Source organism: Gymnodraco acuticeps, unplaced genomic scaffold (assembly GCF_902827175.1).
Source record: "Gymnodraco acuticeps unplaced genomic scaffold, fGymAcu1.1, whole genome shotgun sequence".
NCBI lineage: Eukaryota > Metazoa > Chordata > Actinopteri > Perciformes > Bathydraconidae > Gymnodraco > Gymnodraco acuticeps.
This window is the reverse complement of record NW_022990966.1, coordinates 1,217,574-1,233,739: the sequence shown is the minus strand read 5'-3', so window position 1 is coordinate 1,233,739 and position 16,166 is coordinate 1,217,574. Positions and strand designations below refer to the sequence as shown.

Genomic DNA, 16,166 nt, shown 5'->3' with positions numbered 1-16,166 from the left:
TGCTGGAATCAAGTACAAACTCTTAATTCAATACATGAGACGGATTAAAAAGAACCATTATGGCTTTCTTTTGCCCTCTAGTCACTATGTCTGAGTCATCATATCCATAAAGTACTTGGATCGGATCGTCCTCACAGGGCAAAACACTTTTATCCTCATTAGATAGCTGTGCAGAAAATGAGATACATTTAGAACGTATCGCATCATTCTCAGGATTGAAGAGATGAACATTAACACTAACACTTTTTTCTTCATCTCATTTGAAACAAACCTAACCCGGTGCATTACCTCTCACTGTTCTTCATTGGCTCTTTCCAGACTGTGACATTTGTGTCTGCTTTGATTTCACTGCAGAACTCTTTGATTTCAAAACGATAATGAAATGGTAAACACATTCCTAACGTGACCTTTCATTCAGTTTTGTCTCTGATTATAAAAATGTTCCTCGTCCTCTGCCAGGATCCTTTCCTTAAAGTATGTCATCCTTCAACTACTCAAGATCAGAAATAATACAAAGTGTCTATACATTTGAGCTTCCCTAATTAAAGCCTTGCCCCGGGACATGCTCTCCCATGGCCACCGGGCACGAGATATTTCCTCTGAAACGACACAATTGGCCCGTGAGCACAACAAATTAAATTATGATTACTGCACTGCCCAAATGCTGTTCATCTTGATATAGTTAAGCTAAAGTGGGCAGGCCTGTCTCAACTACAGATCTACACAAGGGGAGAACAAATTACAGTTTGTGGCCGGAGCTTACTGTATGAACCTGTGTTATAAATCCCCAGCTCATCCAGAGGGTCACACACACACACACACACACACACACACACACACACACACACACACACACACACACACACACACACACACACACACACACACACAACACACACACACACACACACACACAACACACACACCACACACACACACACACACACACACCACACACACACCACAAACACACACCACACACACACACACACACCTTACACACACAACACACACACACCTTACACACACACACACACACACACACACACAACACACACACACACACACATCACAAACCAGTAATGAGTGTGGGGGGGTCTGGGAAGCTGGATAATAGAAACAGCCCCATCATGCTCATGTGCTGGGGCAAACCAGTAAAAAATTGGAGGGCAACCAAAGGAAATGCGTTCCACTCCCAAGGATCACAGGCACTTCACCCCTCTACAGTCCCAAAGCCCCACCCTCTGAAACACACACACACACACACACAGCAAATACTTGAGAGAACATTGCATTGGCTTACACTCTCACTTCCTGCTGGCTGATAATAAACTTTATCCCCGGCTCTAATCTATACCAGCGAGCCATAAACTACGAGGAGATGGTTCAAAACGTCTGCCCAGGTCTGATGGGGTGTCAAGTCCCGTCAAGTAAAGATAAAGTACGTACACACACACCCAACACACACACACACACACACACACACACACACACACACACACACACACACACACACACACACACACACACACACACACACACACACACACACACACACACACACACACACACACACACACACACACACACACACACACACACACACACACACACACACACACACACACACACACACACACACACACACACACCACACACACACACACACACACACACACACACACACACACAGTTTTTAGTTTGTCCGGTTTTGTTTTTTTGACAGTACTTATTATGTTTATTTATATTGCCTCGCTTACAGCAGGAGAACGGAGGGTTTTGTAATTACTGTATCTGAATCGTGTATCATATTCTGTTGACATGAGGTTTTCTTTGGCCTTGACTTTTTTTTTTTTTTTAAGATTTCCCAAAACAAAAAAATATTAAACAAAAGATCAAAAACCGGTGAGCCTGAAAAACCTGCATTAGGAAGGCATGCAGCGGTTACTTCCACCGCAATGCAGCAGGCCCACATGTCTGACCTGCACAAACTGTGGCTCTGAGCTACAGGGCAGGAGGTTAAATGCCCAATTCGAGACTTTTCAACACACATGTCAGTGTTCATGAGGAACAAGGTGGTAGAGGATAAACAGAGAGCATGTTGCGGCTCTTGAGTAGCCGTGTTGACATTTTTAACAATCCGATTTGTTCCCGCTTTCTGCAATTCATTTTTACGTTTTTTTTTTTTTTTAAACGTCACATAAAAGATTTACTAAAATGGCCGCATGAAATATTAAGTCTGATGGGATGACAAACAGTAGCTCTCTACAGGACGACCTTGTTCCCATTGCAACTTAATTAGAAGCTTCAAGACAGAGCTGGGGTCAAAAATACACACTGAAAACATAATACAGAAGCATGAAGAACACACACACACACTCACGCTATATATAATATCTATTTCCTTGGATGCATTCCAACACACGCAATTATATCCAACTTCCCGGCATAAAATGTGTCATCCGGATGCACACAGGCAAAACAAACCAACACATACACTTTGTGGCATTAAAACATAGCCAAAGCACGCACATGCACACAAAGCCATTTTATTTTTGCACGAATACATAACCCAGACCCCGGTAGAAGTACACATGCACAAAGTCCATTCTAACAGCGGGAAACTGTTCTTACATGGTCACCTTTACGCTTCTTTACTAATTAATCATAGCTGGAATTCCCTCCCAGTTGTATTATTGTTGACATGTATGCCTTCGCTTTTCACTTTGGCTGCAATGGAATTTGCAAGAGTAATCTCGGTGCTTACTTTACAACTGTCTTCCTCCCTTTTTTCTTAACACACAAAATGGCTTTTAATGCTGACTTGATAGGCGTAGAAGACCTTTGTGATCCTCTTGTTTGCAGAATTTAAATCGTGCAAAGACGAGATGAAATACTTTCAAAAAAGCAGCTCTACTGTGCTTCCTGCAGCGAGCACTGTGCCCTGGTTTTAATAATTGGTAACTCTAAATAGAAGGCAATGATCCAGAGAAAGCCTCCCATGGAGAGCAATCATAATTATCTGACTAAATCCGCTCTTACAATAACAGTATAATTATTATTATTATTCCAGGAACTTGTATGTATGATAAATGTCCTGTGTGTGCTGCCATGCGTGACCATGATATTCACTATAAGCTGCTATGAAAACAAAGTATAGTTTCCTATGCCTGACCGGCTAAAAGAAACTGTAAATTACTGATAATATTAATGCACTAAACCAAAGGAAAAATCTTACTGACTGTGACCTGTAACAATAAACATATTGAGGGCCCATCGTTCTTTCAAAAAAAACGAAAATGCTATTTAAAAATAAATGAACTTGGTTATCCATTAGCGTGATTGGAACAGCAAAGGGACCAAAGACTGTAACATTATGCAACGATAAATCCTCACTCCTCAATAGCATAAAAAAAGATTTTATCCCAAATGTAGTTATTTTTCCACAATATATATATTTTTTTTTTAATGTGTAAATCCATGTGACATATGTAATGGGCAACTAGTGTGAAAACTACTGTTTGATGGTGGAAAAATATTTGTGGCCCAATTACTATCAATTAAAATCAAAGATGTATTGAACATTTGTAAGCCGTTTAGCTTTTTATTGACATTTGCTATAATTATGGATGTAGTCTCGTTACGATATAATGCCATTATGTTATTAATGATGCAGAAGTGCAAACCCATTACAACCCAGAGGACTCCCTGACTAACAACAGCTGATTCAGAAGTCACTGCCGTGCGCTCGGCCTCTCTTGGCTCGCAGCGTGCGCATGACCATGCAGCTCGAGCAAAAACAATCCGGTAATTGCGCGTTCCGTCTTGGCTGGACTCAGGGGTAGTTTCTACAAAAGAAAAGAGGATTCCCCCTCCTCAAAAAGAACTGGGCCTCTCCGGTCCCCTGACCCCTCCTCCTCTGAACCCATTTAATAAATCTTGTCATTAAGATAATGTCGAGCGCGATACTGAGGCTCATACATCACAGGCTCCCTGAACTGGGACACACTTTTCTTTCTGTCCAGACGTTCAGTACGTATCTATGAATAGAACTGAGGAAACCTGCATTTAAGCTCTCTCTCTGAAAAACATCATTACTGGATTTAAATTCCACAGTTCTTTTGTTTATCAGGTATGGTATCATTTTGACACCTAACAGAATATTTCGGCAATGCCTCATTTGTATTTTTGGATTCAGTTGTTAATTCCAACATTTGACAAACACATATCTCAGGCGGAGGCAGATGTATTTTCACTGAAAATGGATGGCTCTTGTCAAATAAAGATGATTCACACATGCAGCCTAAAGCCTGTTAGAGGCCTCACCTGTAGCCACAGCTGAAACTGAACGATTCTCAGGCATGGTTTTTATTTTGCAGCTGGTATTACATCAGATACAATGTGGATTTATAGATAAATCACATCATAATATGCAGTCTTCTTGATGTCTCAGTTAAGAGTTTATACATATTTTTAGGTATACTTTTTGGATGTTACACGAGGGCTTTAACAGCCACTGCTGATTTTCCAGGCAGCCTTCAGAGACTTCTTATTTGGATGACTGAGAATCTTCGTGGGCATGTGTGTCAAAGCGCAGCGATTAGCTACGCTGATTGGAGTGCAGGAAGTCAGACGAATGGCATACGAGCAGACTTTTTCGGTCTCTAAATAAAAAATAACAGTAACCGTGAGATTTGTTATAATGTGTTGAAGACCCAATGAGTGTGGTAAAAGAAATACTAAATTCCCTTCTGAAATGTAATGAAGAAGTATAGCAAAAATAAAAATACGTAATATTGTGAATCAGTTTGTACACTACTTGGGAATAAATGTAGTTACTTTCCACCACCATTTAGTGTACATTTGCTTTAAGCAACATGTGGCATTTTTACCTCATGGATGATATAGTTCATGGATTTGCTTTTATAAATAGCAATTTGAGCCCCCACCCAAAGGTCCACTATCCTAAAAAAGACCTTCATTTGACCTATGATGAATAATTCAGCCCTACGTCCCTCGTTTATTAAGTTCACCTTTTTAACCAAAGCAAAAAGTATCCATTCTTTGATGATTTCCGTGGCCGCTAACCTTTTGGGTCTTTAAATAAAAAATGTGGATGCCGGAAATTAGCAGTGCATTAATTAGCCTACCATTAGACCTAATGCCTGTTTGCATTCAACCAATTTCTAATGACATCGTGATCATTCACATTAGCAGAGGACGGTAATTATCGGTGGAGACAATAAATCTTTAGTGTTTGTTTTAGGAATGCTGGTGTATTGTAATTTCTCCAGATGAAATGAGGGGTAACTTTCATTATAATGTACACCATCGCCTGCAGCATGCCATTTATTCTTAACGACACATCGGAAGAAATGCACTCAAATTAATGACTGAGATCACATCTATTAAGAAATTACAAGAAGTCAAACTTCAAATATTGTATGCCGTTTCCTCTCGTGTTTACAGGCTTGTCAAAAATGCTGCCTCGATGCCAAATCCCGGCGTTGTTCTGAAACTGACACAGAGAAGCATTGAGAACAAAAGACAGATGTGTCCGGTTAAGTAGCCATCCTTCAGCACCATCATGGCTCATTTTAAACAAGCCATCCACGACCCTAATGCATGGACATCCGTCTGTCAAATATGGAACAAAAAAAATGTAAATGGCTGCAATTTTATGCGAGCCAAAGCACACGTTAAATATGAAGTACATGAGCCACGGCATGTCCTCTCAGACGGGAAAAAAAAAAGATGGGAGGCAGAGGGAGCTGATTTAGAGTAACAGGCCAAGAAGCAACCCATCCAGAATTAGCATTACTTCAAACATGAGGTCATCTAAACATCTGTCTACAACATGTCCAGCAGGAGATCAATCAAAGCCCCGCTGAAACATGTACAATTGTTTCTGGAAATAAATATTAGGCCTAATTCGGCTGTGATTGTTGCAGCCACTTGGGATTGCTAACTGCAGTCACTGTCAGCCGCACAACTACACACGCATATGCACAGACTATTTATTTGATTCCCCCTCTCCTCCCTTCTTCCTCTCCTTCATTTAGGCTAAGTGGCTTTATTTGTTCTTCTTTCCCCGACTGATTTCAGGTTCACTGTTTAAAAGCAGTTGAATGAGGAGAGCTGCAGTGAGAGCAAGGCTCTGACAGCGGGGGGTGGGGGCTGCAGTAATCACACGCCGGCCGTCTGTCTCAAGTCGTCACAGTCCATTTGCTGGAGACGGATCGATTTACTCATGGAGTTTTAAAAAAAGAAAAGCACATACTAAGGAAATAACAAAGGCCTCAGAGAAAACATTACAGCAGCGAGCATGTAACTAGATAGATTTGCATTTTCGACTTTTAAAATGTGGTGCACTGTGTATTAATCAAGATGACATTGTTATTTCAATTATGTTTTATGCCCCTATCTTTTACATTGCTTTTTTTTCAGATAAGAAAATACATTTTATTGAGTTATTTGTTTTAAATGGTTGCAAAGTCCTAATTGTATAGAGCACAAATACATCACCTTTAAAGTAAGACTGAAACCTAACCACTAAGAAGATGCAACATCCCTTTACGATGCATGGAGATATAGTATGCAACTACTACCCCCTTGTGGACAAAAGGAGAACTGATGTTTGGTATTAAGACTTATTGAAACACACTGTTCAAAGGCCAACACACATACTGTATGCAATAAATGAGTATGTTAATTAAACATGAATCTGCAGATGTTTTTCTCAATTAAATTATACAATTTTTGGGCTATTTTTTTTTTTAAATGACGACTCCCTGAAGCCTAAATTATGAAATGTTTATTTTTAGACAGCAAATACTCTTAACCTAAATAATATTTAGTTTAATACTTTATGAAAAATGTTATCTCCAACATCTTTTGCCTGTGATATATTAAGATAAAACAGTGTCTAATTGTGATCTTTCAGGAGGTGTATGGAAGTCAAAACCTTCAACCTCTTAACTTCTAAAATTGTCTAATTTTAATATATTTACACAGCCAAAAGCACTTCAGATTTCCAATATTTAATAGAGCAAATAAAAAAACTATTGGGAATATAAATGCATATTTGTGCAGCAGAGCTCCATTCTTTTCATCCTCATCCAGCCTACTATACAGCCCCTCGTACCAATCGCCATAATCAAAGCAAGTTTTTCTGTTTCTATATTAGGCTATAAAACATGTTCACACAAAAATGCATAATAATCATAATCATATTGTATTACACAAGGCATTCAACATATAGGTAAAAAAACAGCTCTGTTGTGCCAGCTTGTACATCAGAAAGCCAAACGGTGCACTAAATGTAGCTTGTCCCATTCATTCCTATTTCATTTATTGGCTTTATGACTCCCACGTACAGTAAATGACGCTGTCTCTGTCCTTGTGAACAATGAATCAGGAGAATAACAAATCCCTGGATGGGAGGTAGTGTGAAAGACTGAGGTCATTCTGCTCAGTGCTAAAAACCTGTCCCATCACTCCTGGTGAGGACAGAAGAGAGGCCCTGAGCTTCTGGCTGGGGGTGACAGGAGGACAGCAGGTTGTCAGACCCAGGGGGCTCATGACAGCTACACAGGGAGGGCCAAGCAATAATGCCAGAGTACATACGACACCTAACTTCTCATAAAAACATAATCTGAGACAAGTCGCACCCAGATAACTTCATCATTAGTTGGTGGCATGAAAAGAAGTGTTCATTGCCAAAATGTTTTCATACAACTGCCAAACATAGCTTTCATTAGCTGATCCTGGTCCTGTATACTAATGATGATAAACCAGCCATCTTTGCAGAGCTCCAAACATAAAATATGAAAGCTAAATAAATCCAAGAATAAAAAGAAAGACTCCGGTGTTACTGCTGGGAGCTCATTTTAGTTCCTTCTTTACTAATCCATTGTATGTAAGCAAAGTAAGAGTGAATGAGGTCAATATCAGACACCTGAAACATACTGCAAAAGCTGGTTAGAGATGCTCTTACATTGTGATTCTGTTGTTTCAAGCAGTAAAAGAATTACGCCGTAACTTGAACAGAAAGAGAGAAGTCTGAGTGGTGACCAGCATTGTATAATGATAGGTGTAAATATTGAAACAATTTTGTTTAAGAGCAAACCGCTCATTGAAGTGATGCAGGAGCTCTAGCAACCTCTATCAGTAGCAGCAGGAACTGCAACCATGACCTCTAGAACATCCTTTACTCGGTAACAGCAGACAAAAAGCTGTCACATTTTCACCACAGACACGAGTGAGAAAGAAAGAGAGCAGATTGTAATAGAAATGCAGCAGGGCCGTGATTCCTCAACTATTGCACACTACTGGTAGGCAAGAACTACCCCAGCCAAAGTCCTTCAGTTCAATACATATTGTGATTAGATTTGTTCAGCTAACAGTTATTTATAACATACAGAACAGGATGTTGACAAATGTGGTGTTGATCATTTACATTTTCTCAAATAAAACTGTTTCTTGATGTGAAGTCTTACAGCATGAACTACAAGATCATTGATTAAAGCAGAATCAGTGAAATTGCATTAATTAGCTACAAGGTTTAAAAATAAGTCCAGAGGAAAAAGACAAGCCTGGCATGGCAGCGAAATGGAAAGATGTTTGCAGACAAGCTACAGCAATCTTCCATTGACCGTCACAGGGACAGAGACACTGCAAAGGCTGTACGCTATACATGCCAGGTGACTCTCTAATTGTTACATTATTGGTATCCGCAGTGGGAAGTGATGCTTGGAAAATGTGGTCTGGTAAATGGTGTGAAAAGTGTTGACCCTGTTTGAGGTGGATTGAGAAACAGAGAAATGTGTTGGGCTTCCCAAACAGAAAAGTGTTGTTAAATGGAGGGAAGAGAGAACAGAGTTGGTCACAAGCCAAGTTGGGAAAGAGACTTCTTAAGCATCTGCTGAGTCACTTTTACTTAGTCATGTAATCTGCAATTGTACTCTTTGAAATGCAGAATGTAACACTGACAATACTCTTCGGGTGAAGAAGACCAATTTGGACATGCAAACAGAAATGGATATATATTCCTGGCATCTCTAAAGTAAACACTTACATTTATACTTACAACACTTGCAACACACGTATTATATGAATTTCTGAATCCTTTGTGGCGGTGGTGGCGAAGTCCATAGGTGACTTGCCTTGGCAACTGGAAGGTCATCAGTTCAAGTCCCGGCAAGACCAAGTGCTACCGAGGTGTCCCTGAGCAAGGCACCGTTCCCTACACTGCTCCCCGGGCGCTGTTCAAAATGGCAGCCCACTGCTCCTAACACTAGGATGGGTCAAATGCAGAGAAACAATTTCCCCACGAGGGATTAATAAAGTATATCAAATATCAAATCTAAGCTAAAGTTCACTAAAGAGTTTGGACACTTTGGAGAAACTATTTCAAAACGCCCATCAGTGTGGATGTACTCAGTGAGTGAGCACAGCAACAACACTGGGGAATAAAAACATGAGGAAATAGTTCTGTGCTCTTTATTGTTTCCAGCTGTCCGCTTGCTCGGCTGGAGAAGAGAAGTTGATACGATAAAGAGACAGTCTATCCTGATCATTCCTTGACAGTCTAACTTGTTCTTATAACTCTATGTTGTTACTTACGCTTTACCAAGAAAGTTAAAAGGAGCATATCAGATTTCCACTCATTGAATATGTAATCCAATTCTTCATGCTTGGCTACAAAACTGGCACACCACTCCACAAACACAAAGCCACTATGAATGGATGAAGGAGGGGCAGAGTATGCAAGTTTGAGATATTTAACAATTAAGTGTATGAAATCACAATTTAATTCAATATTAAAGTAGAATCAGATATACAGTACAGTGCACTAAATGTCACAGTAAATAAATAAAATGATATATGTGAATGCATCACCTTCACATCACAAATACACACGCAGGCCACGAACAGCTGATCTGCAAAACCTCTATCAGCACAATGTTATATGACGTACTGCTGTGAGCTCAAAGATTTTACAAATGTAAAATGATTAACTACCAACCTTGACTTTGGTGTTGCCCTTACATAACATGCATGAAGAGATGCACAGATTTTGTGAAGCAATGCAACCGACAATTAACACGAGACCAACGAGGTGGAGCAGACAGAATGACGTAAAACTACCTGCATATTACAACTCATTCAGATAGGTAGTGATTCAGAATAATGGCTTGGGTGTGTACTGTTCGACAGGCTATTACAACAATCTCATAATGATTGTGTCATTATCACAGTTAGGCTGGAATGAACAAGTGTTTAGTAAGTGCAGGTGGTAAATAGAATGGGACACATGAAGGTCATGGTCTTCATGGAGGCTAAAATCTGGCACGGCAGGCATAACTTGATTGAAGAAGTTATATTTTAAGAAAAACATTCATTTTTAGAATGCTATTCCTACCAGTATAGAAGTGTTTCAGCTTTAGTCAGTTTAATTAATGTTAAAGATCAACAGTCGTGTTTTCATAGTATGTATTAATGTAGAAATAGTTTTTGTAAATGTGCAATATATGCATACCCTAAGACAACATATATGAATTACAAATGTGCTATATTTTATGAAATACATGCATTGTACACGGTCCCTGTGTTTGCTCATCTCCGACACCCAATCACGTGACTTCCAAGATTTTCGTTTTGAAAGCCAGCCTTCTCAGTATTAAATATTATTAAACTTAGAGGGGAGAGTTTTGAAATGTTTCCTCCTCCCCCGCATCTCTTATCAAGGGTATATTATCAGGATGTCCACCAGCTGTCTCTACGTCCTTAAAATGAACCTCTGCTTCCACAAACCCGAGCGTGCAACGTGTCTGCAGTGTGACGCAATATCAACTCACTACTGACTGTGAACGGATAAAAGAGGGAAAGTAAAGCAAATAAGCGAGAGGATTGACTCCTGCTCACTTCCTGGTTAGACAATCTGTACAACAACTCTGTATGTTATACCGTGATGTGTTTTGTAGTTAAAAGGGTGATGTATACGTTTCAAAAAGGAAGCCTCAGATGGCCAATACTGTAAGTTTACATTAAATAGGTTTTAAGCTATATTCACGCTTGATATATATTTTTAAAAACAAAGAAGCACAAAAAGGCTCTAATGCGAGTAAAATCAACCATGAAGATTCAAAATTCAGAACAGCAAGTCGTTTTCGCAAGTATTTTAGATTCAAATCAGCCAAACCATTTTAAGTGCTAGTGCATTAGCTTCAAGTTAGCCAAAAGTTTAAAGTGCTAGTGCATTAGCTTCAAATTAGCCAAAAGTCTTAAGTGCTGGAGCACTACCTTCGAATAAACCAAACCATTTTGAGTACTACAACATTACAGCAGTTGCGTCATCATTAAAACATTTCACAAGTCCCATATTCTTCCAAATACAAGACTCAAATTAGTGGAAATCTCTAAACCAACAGAGGTGTAACTGTTATCTCATTACAATTAGCGTTAGCATAGCAATGTCAGTTACACAGGCGTTTAAAACCCGTTAGGGAAGAATATTCATAATACAAACACACCAGGTCGAAGAGAACATGTTGGTGTCTTGTGAAGAGGAAACACACGATGTCAGACAGGAGTAGAGTCACAAAACACTTCATTAATCCCAATAGGCCTACATGTATTGTGTATATATTTCGACAACTAGAGGCAACTGTTGCTTTGACTGCAGGGCAAAAAATAAAAGCTTGTAAAAGCTTATAAACACTTGTTAAGTAGCCTATTGCAAAAATCTATAAACATAGAATATAAGAAAAATATGAGAATGATTTCATCTTGGGAAGAGGGCTTGAATTAATAAAAAATTGGTCACTAAAAATATGAAGGAATACTACAACATACAACAAATATGTACAGGAAACTTAAATATAGAATAGAAGAGACAGACAATAAAAACATATACAAATACTATGAAAAGGTACACAATATCTCGAGGTTTATTAGAGGGTAACAGGTTGCAGAGAACGCCTAGCCCGGCCGGGGAGTGTGGAACGTAGTCACTGACCCACTCCTCTGACAAATTCAGGTTCCAATGGGGACCTTTCTCCCTGTGTGCCTCTCCACCTCTGTTTCCTACTTCTTACTTGCTACCCTTTTCCCTCAACCTATCCTAAGGGAGTGCATGTATGTAGACACGTTAGTTTAGCTGCTATAGGCTTGGACTGTTGAGGGGGGCACCTTACTCCGTCTTTCTGGCTGTTTGTACCTGTGTACTCTCATGTTCCGATTAACCCAGTTTCCCCCAAATCTCTTTTTTTGTGTCCATATATACGCCGGGATCCTGAGTCGAGGCTAATCATGTTGCTGTGGTCGTGTGTCCTGGATCCTCTATCCTGAGCACTGGATCTGAGTCCTGGACTTCGAGTCGTGGCTGAACCTGTCTCTGCGGTCCTGCCAGACTCTCACCATACTACTTCACTGATGGCTCCCACAGGATTGTTGACATCCTCGTGGATTCATCTTCTTATTACAGACACATGCATTTCCAAACATTTGGTCTACCTATGTTGTAAATGTATCATCTTTTCGATTTACATACGGCATCTATTGCACGTCTGTCCGTTCTGGGAGAGGGATCCCTCCTCTGTTGCTCTCCCTGAGGTTTCTCCCATTTTTCCCTTTAAACTGTGGGTTTTCTCAGGAAGTGTTTCCTTGTACGATGTGAGGGTCTAAGGACAGAGGGTGTCGTATTGTCATACTGATATTCTGTACACACTGTGAAGTCCACTGAGACAAATGTAACATTTGTGATATTGGGCTATATAAATAAACATTGATTGATTGATTGATTGAATATCTGAATTATAAAAGAAAAGCAGCGCAGTTTTAGAAAAAGTTTAGGCAGAAAATGAAAACTTCTCCAATAATTGAGCAAAGGTTCACAATATGACAAAGAATATGCAATGTAAGAGAGACACAGTCCAAAAGACGTGCATTCCTGTAACATAGGCAGAAATAATTTTATCTAATTTCTAATACCACCAATATAACAAGTAACTATAGCTGTTAGATAAGTGAATTGAGTAAAAAGTACAAAATGTGCCTCTGATAGTGGAGTAGAAGTATAAAGTAGGATAGTAAGATAATGGATATACTTAGTAACAATATTGTACTAATTATTGGGAGATGCAGGTCTGCCTAGTAGGGTATACAGGGTCAAATGTTATTGTACAGTACAATGTGTGTTGTGCATGTGGTGATAATTCAAGTTTCAACGGTTTATTGTCATAACATAGACACAACTATGGTGTAATTATGTAATGTATGAAAAATGTAGATAGCAGGTTCCTCAACAGTGCAATTTACAAGACATCAACAAATACAAATAAATTAGTGCAAGCTCAGGTGTTAAATAGTCTTATGGCCTGTGGGTTGAAACTGTCCCTGAGTCTGGTAGTTGTTGTAATACTTTGTAATTTAACCTTTCAAAACAATGTTGTACAGAATAATTATAATATTTGTCCCCTTTGAATAATAAATATAAAGATGTGTTGAAATGGAAACACAATTATAGGAGGCTAAAGGTTACCTTAATGTGTCCTTAAGTACAGTATAATAAAAATAGATGCTATAAGTCACATTGCACAATATATTGTCATACCTTTGCATCTTACAATCTATTTATCAAAAGAGTTATCATTACGATGAACAGCATTTAATTTAATTGTACTCTCTGTTCTTGTTTATCTTACTTGATTCACATGTGTATATAGACTCCTGCATTTACTTGGTCACCTACAACATTCTCTGCATTATTAGCTTATTGTATTTATTTTCCTGACAAGTATATAGTGTACTTGCACATTGGTCTTGCAACAAAATCTGCACTATAATATTCTAATTTATCTTCTCTTTTTGCAACATTTAAAAAAAAAATGTGTTTAATCGTCTCATGACAATAAAGCCTTTTAATCCTTGAACTGTACGCATGCGCAGACTGATTGCCCTTCCCTTTGGCTCTTCCGGGAACCCTGCAGTTTTGCAGAGTGTGAACTATCTTACTCTCACGTATATCCTCTTTGATCCAGGTGACCCAAATCATTTATTCGGTTAATGATTACGCGTGTGTGATTAAAACCCGAAACGTTTCTGTACCTCTAGTCTCTTGGGAAGGTGAACGTGTCGCCACAGCATACATTTGATTATTCGGTAACACTGTTGCTATGCTACATACATTTAGCAGCGTGCAAACTACCTAAACTATTACATAATCAATCGTTGTAAGAAGCAGAAATAAAACGTGCAGACTTACCTGCGGATCCTCCCGCTATAATCTGATGAGACGCTTCACGGAGCAAACTCTGCGGCTTCTTGGTTGTCATTGTTAAAGTGTCCTACCAAAACAAACAAACCCGTTATTGAGCCAGTTATCTCTGCTTGTATCGTATCGTGAGTTAGTACATCGTGTTATATCGCTGTTACAGCATGCTTCACACGACCTACCCGTGTTTCCTGCTCTTATGAGGCGGCTGTGTTGTGTCTTGACTCTCTGAAGTTGTGCTCTTGCAGCCCACGCTGGAGAAAGCGCAGCAGTGATATCTCTCCGAGGCTCTCAGGCTAGGCTAGGCTAATATGGAATCAATTACCAAGCAAAACAAATACTGCTGCATCACATTCACCTCCCATCGCCTCAAGCATTTTTGAAAAGTGTAAATAAACAATGAATAAAACCCCTACTGACACTTTCTAGATCAGTATCGTACAAAAAATCAATGAGCAGAAAAGTATTTTTTATTAAAGTGTCCGTTTATCTTTTACAGTGGCAACCTTACTCCAATGTTTACTTTGCACATTATTTAATGTAATTCATCAGTTTCTTTTGGGGACTTTTTTCCAATTTGTTTGCAAGGGTCTAAGGTCAGAGGCCGTTAGATGCTGTATGTGTTATTTAATTTCTGATATTGGGCTATATAAAAAACATTTGAATGATTAATATAGGAATCTGAATTAGCCAAGTAGGTTTACATGTACAATGAATTAGCTTTGGTGTAAAATGGTGAATGCATAAACACACTAAGAGAAATTAAGATGTAAAATATAGAGCAAATATAGCATTAAAATACGTTTGCAAGAACAATATAAATACAAAAAGGAAATGTAGAATAAATTACACAATGCAAATGACACATTATTGTTTAAAATATATATAAATAATGTAGGTGATATTCAAACAGTGTGCAGGTTATAGCTAACAGTTTACAGTATATCGGTGTAAAAGGGGAGTTCACTTTTCCTGTTCCTGTTCCGTTAAAACATGAGACTCCACCCAAAATCTTTCTTTTGAGAATCACGCAATTACACTGCAGTGCACCATGTGAACTGTGTCTCTCATAAGGGTTATTTAATTATGGAAGGATATTTTTTTATGAATCTGTTTATTTGTTAGTTTAGAAAATGTCATAGCCCAACATGGTGAAATTGACAAACGAGTGAGAAGTAGCTAGCAAACAGTATTATTTATTTTTTAAGAAATTGAACCAGGAACAATCTTTAAATCTGTATATAATATTGACTTTTTCTTGCCAGATTAACTAAATAATCATTGTTAAAATCACTATGGTAAATAAACTAATCAATGATTTATAATGAGGCTGTGGTCAGCTCGACTTCGGCCCAATCCTTTAAGAGCCAATCGCGCAGGAGCTAATTCAGTTGTTGACCCAGAAGATGGATTTTGTCCCTTTGAGAAAAGAGTGTAACCTGGATAAATAATGCAAAGCCACAACTAGTGTCAACATGCAATTCATACAATATTGATATACAATAGAGATCTGATAGCATGTGTTAAACAAAATGAAAAATGACAAGCGTCTGACTTATCCTCTGACTGCTATTCACCCTTGAATAAAATGTCTATAAATGGCTCCCAGTGTCGGCAGGTCTGCATAAGCTACAGGCCTCCTAACATAAACCACATGTCACTGTCTCCCTTCTCAACCCATGTTATGTAATGTGAATATTATGTTTTACATTGCTGATACTGTAGCGGTCAATGTTGTGTTGGATCAGACAGGAAGGAAGCTTGAATGTCACCTTATAGATTTACAGATTATCTATACAAGTTTAAATCACACCTTTACACAAAGCACTCTTCACTACTTACACATATCACATCACTCACTTGTTATGTAACAGAGATGTTTCAGTAGATT

At 38.8% G+C, this 16,166-nt stretch overlaps 1 protein-coding gene across 1 annotated transcript in view; it reads right to left on the bottom strand.

Annotated features, from left to right (window-relative positions):
* Window positions 1-14,612, bottom strand: part of slc25a21 (solute carrier family 25 member 21) — a 95,252-nt gene extending 80,640 nt beyond the window's left edge. The window contains exons 1-2 of the mRNA XM_034235479.1: window positions 14,458-14,612; window positions 14,267-14,348 (exon numbers count right to left, since the gene is read on the bottom strand). Of these exons, the coding sequence (XP_034091370.1) occupies window positions 14,267-14,336 (70 nt within the window). The 5' untranslated portion in view covers window positions 14,337-14,348; window positions 14,458-14,612. The remainder of the gene's footprint in view (window positions 1-14,266; window positions 14,349-14,457) is intronic.
* Window positions 14,613-16,166: the final 1,554 nt, after the last annotated feature.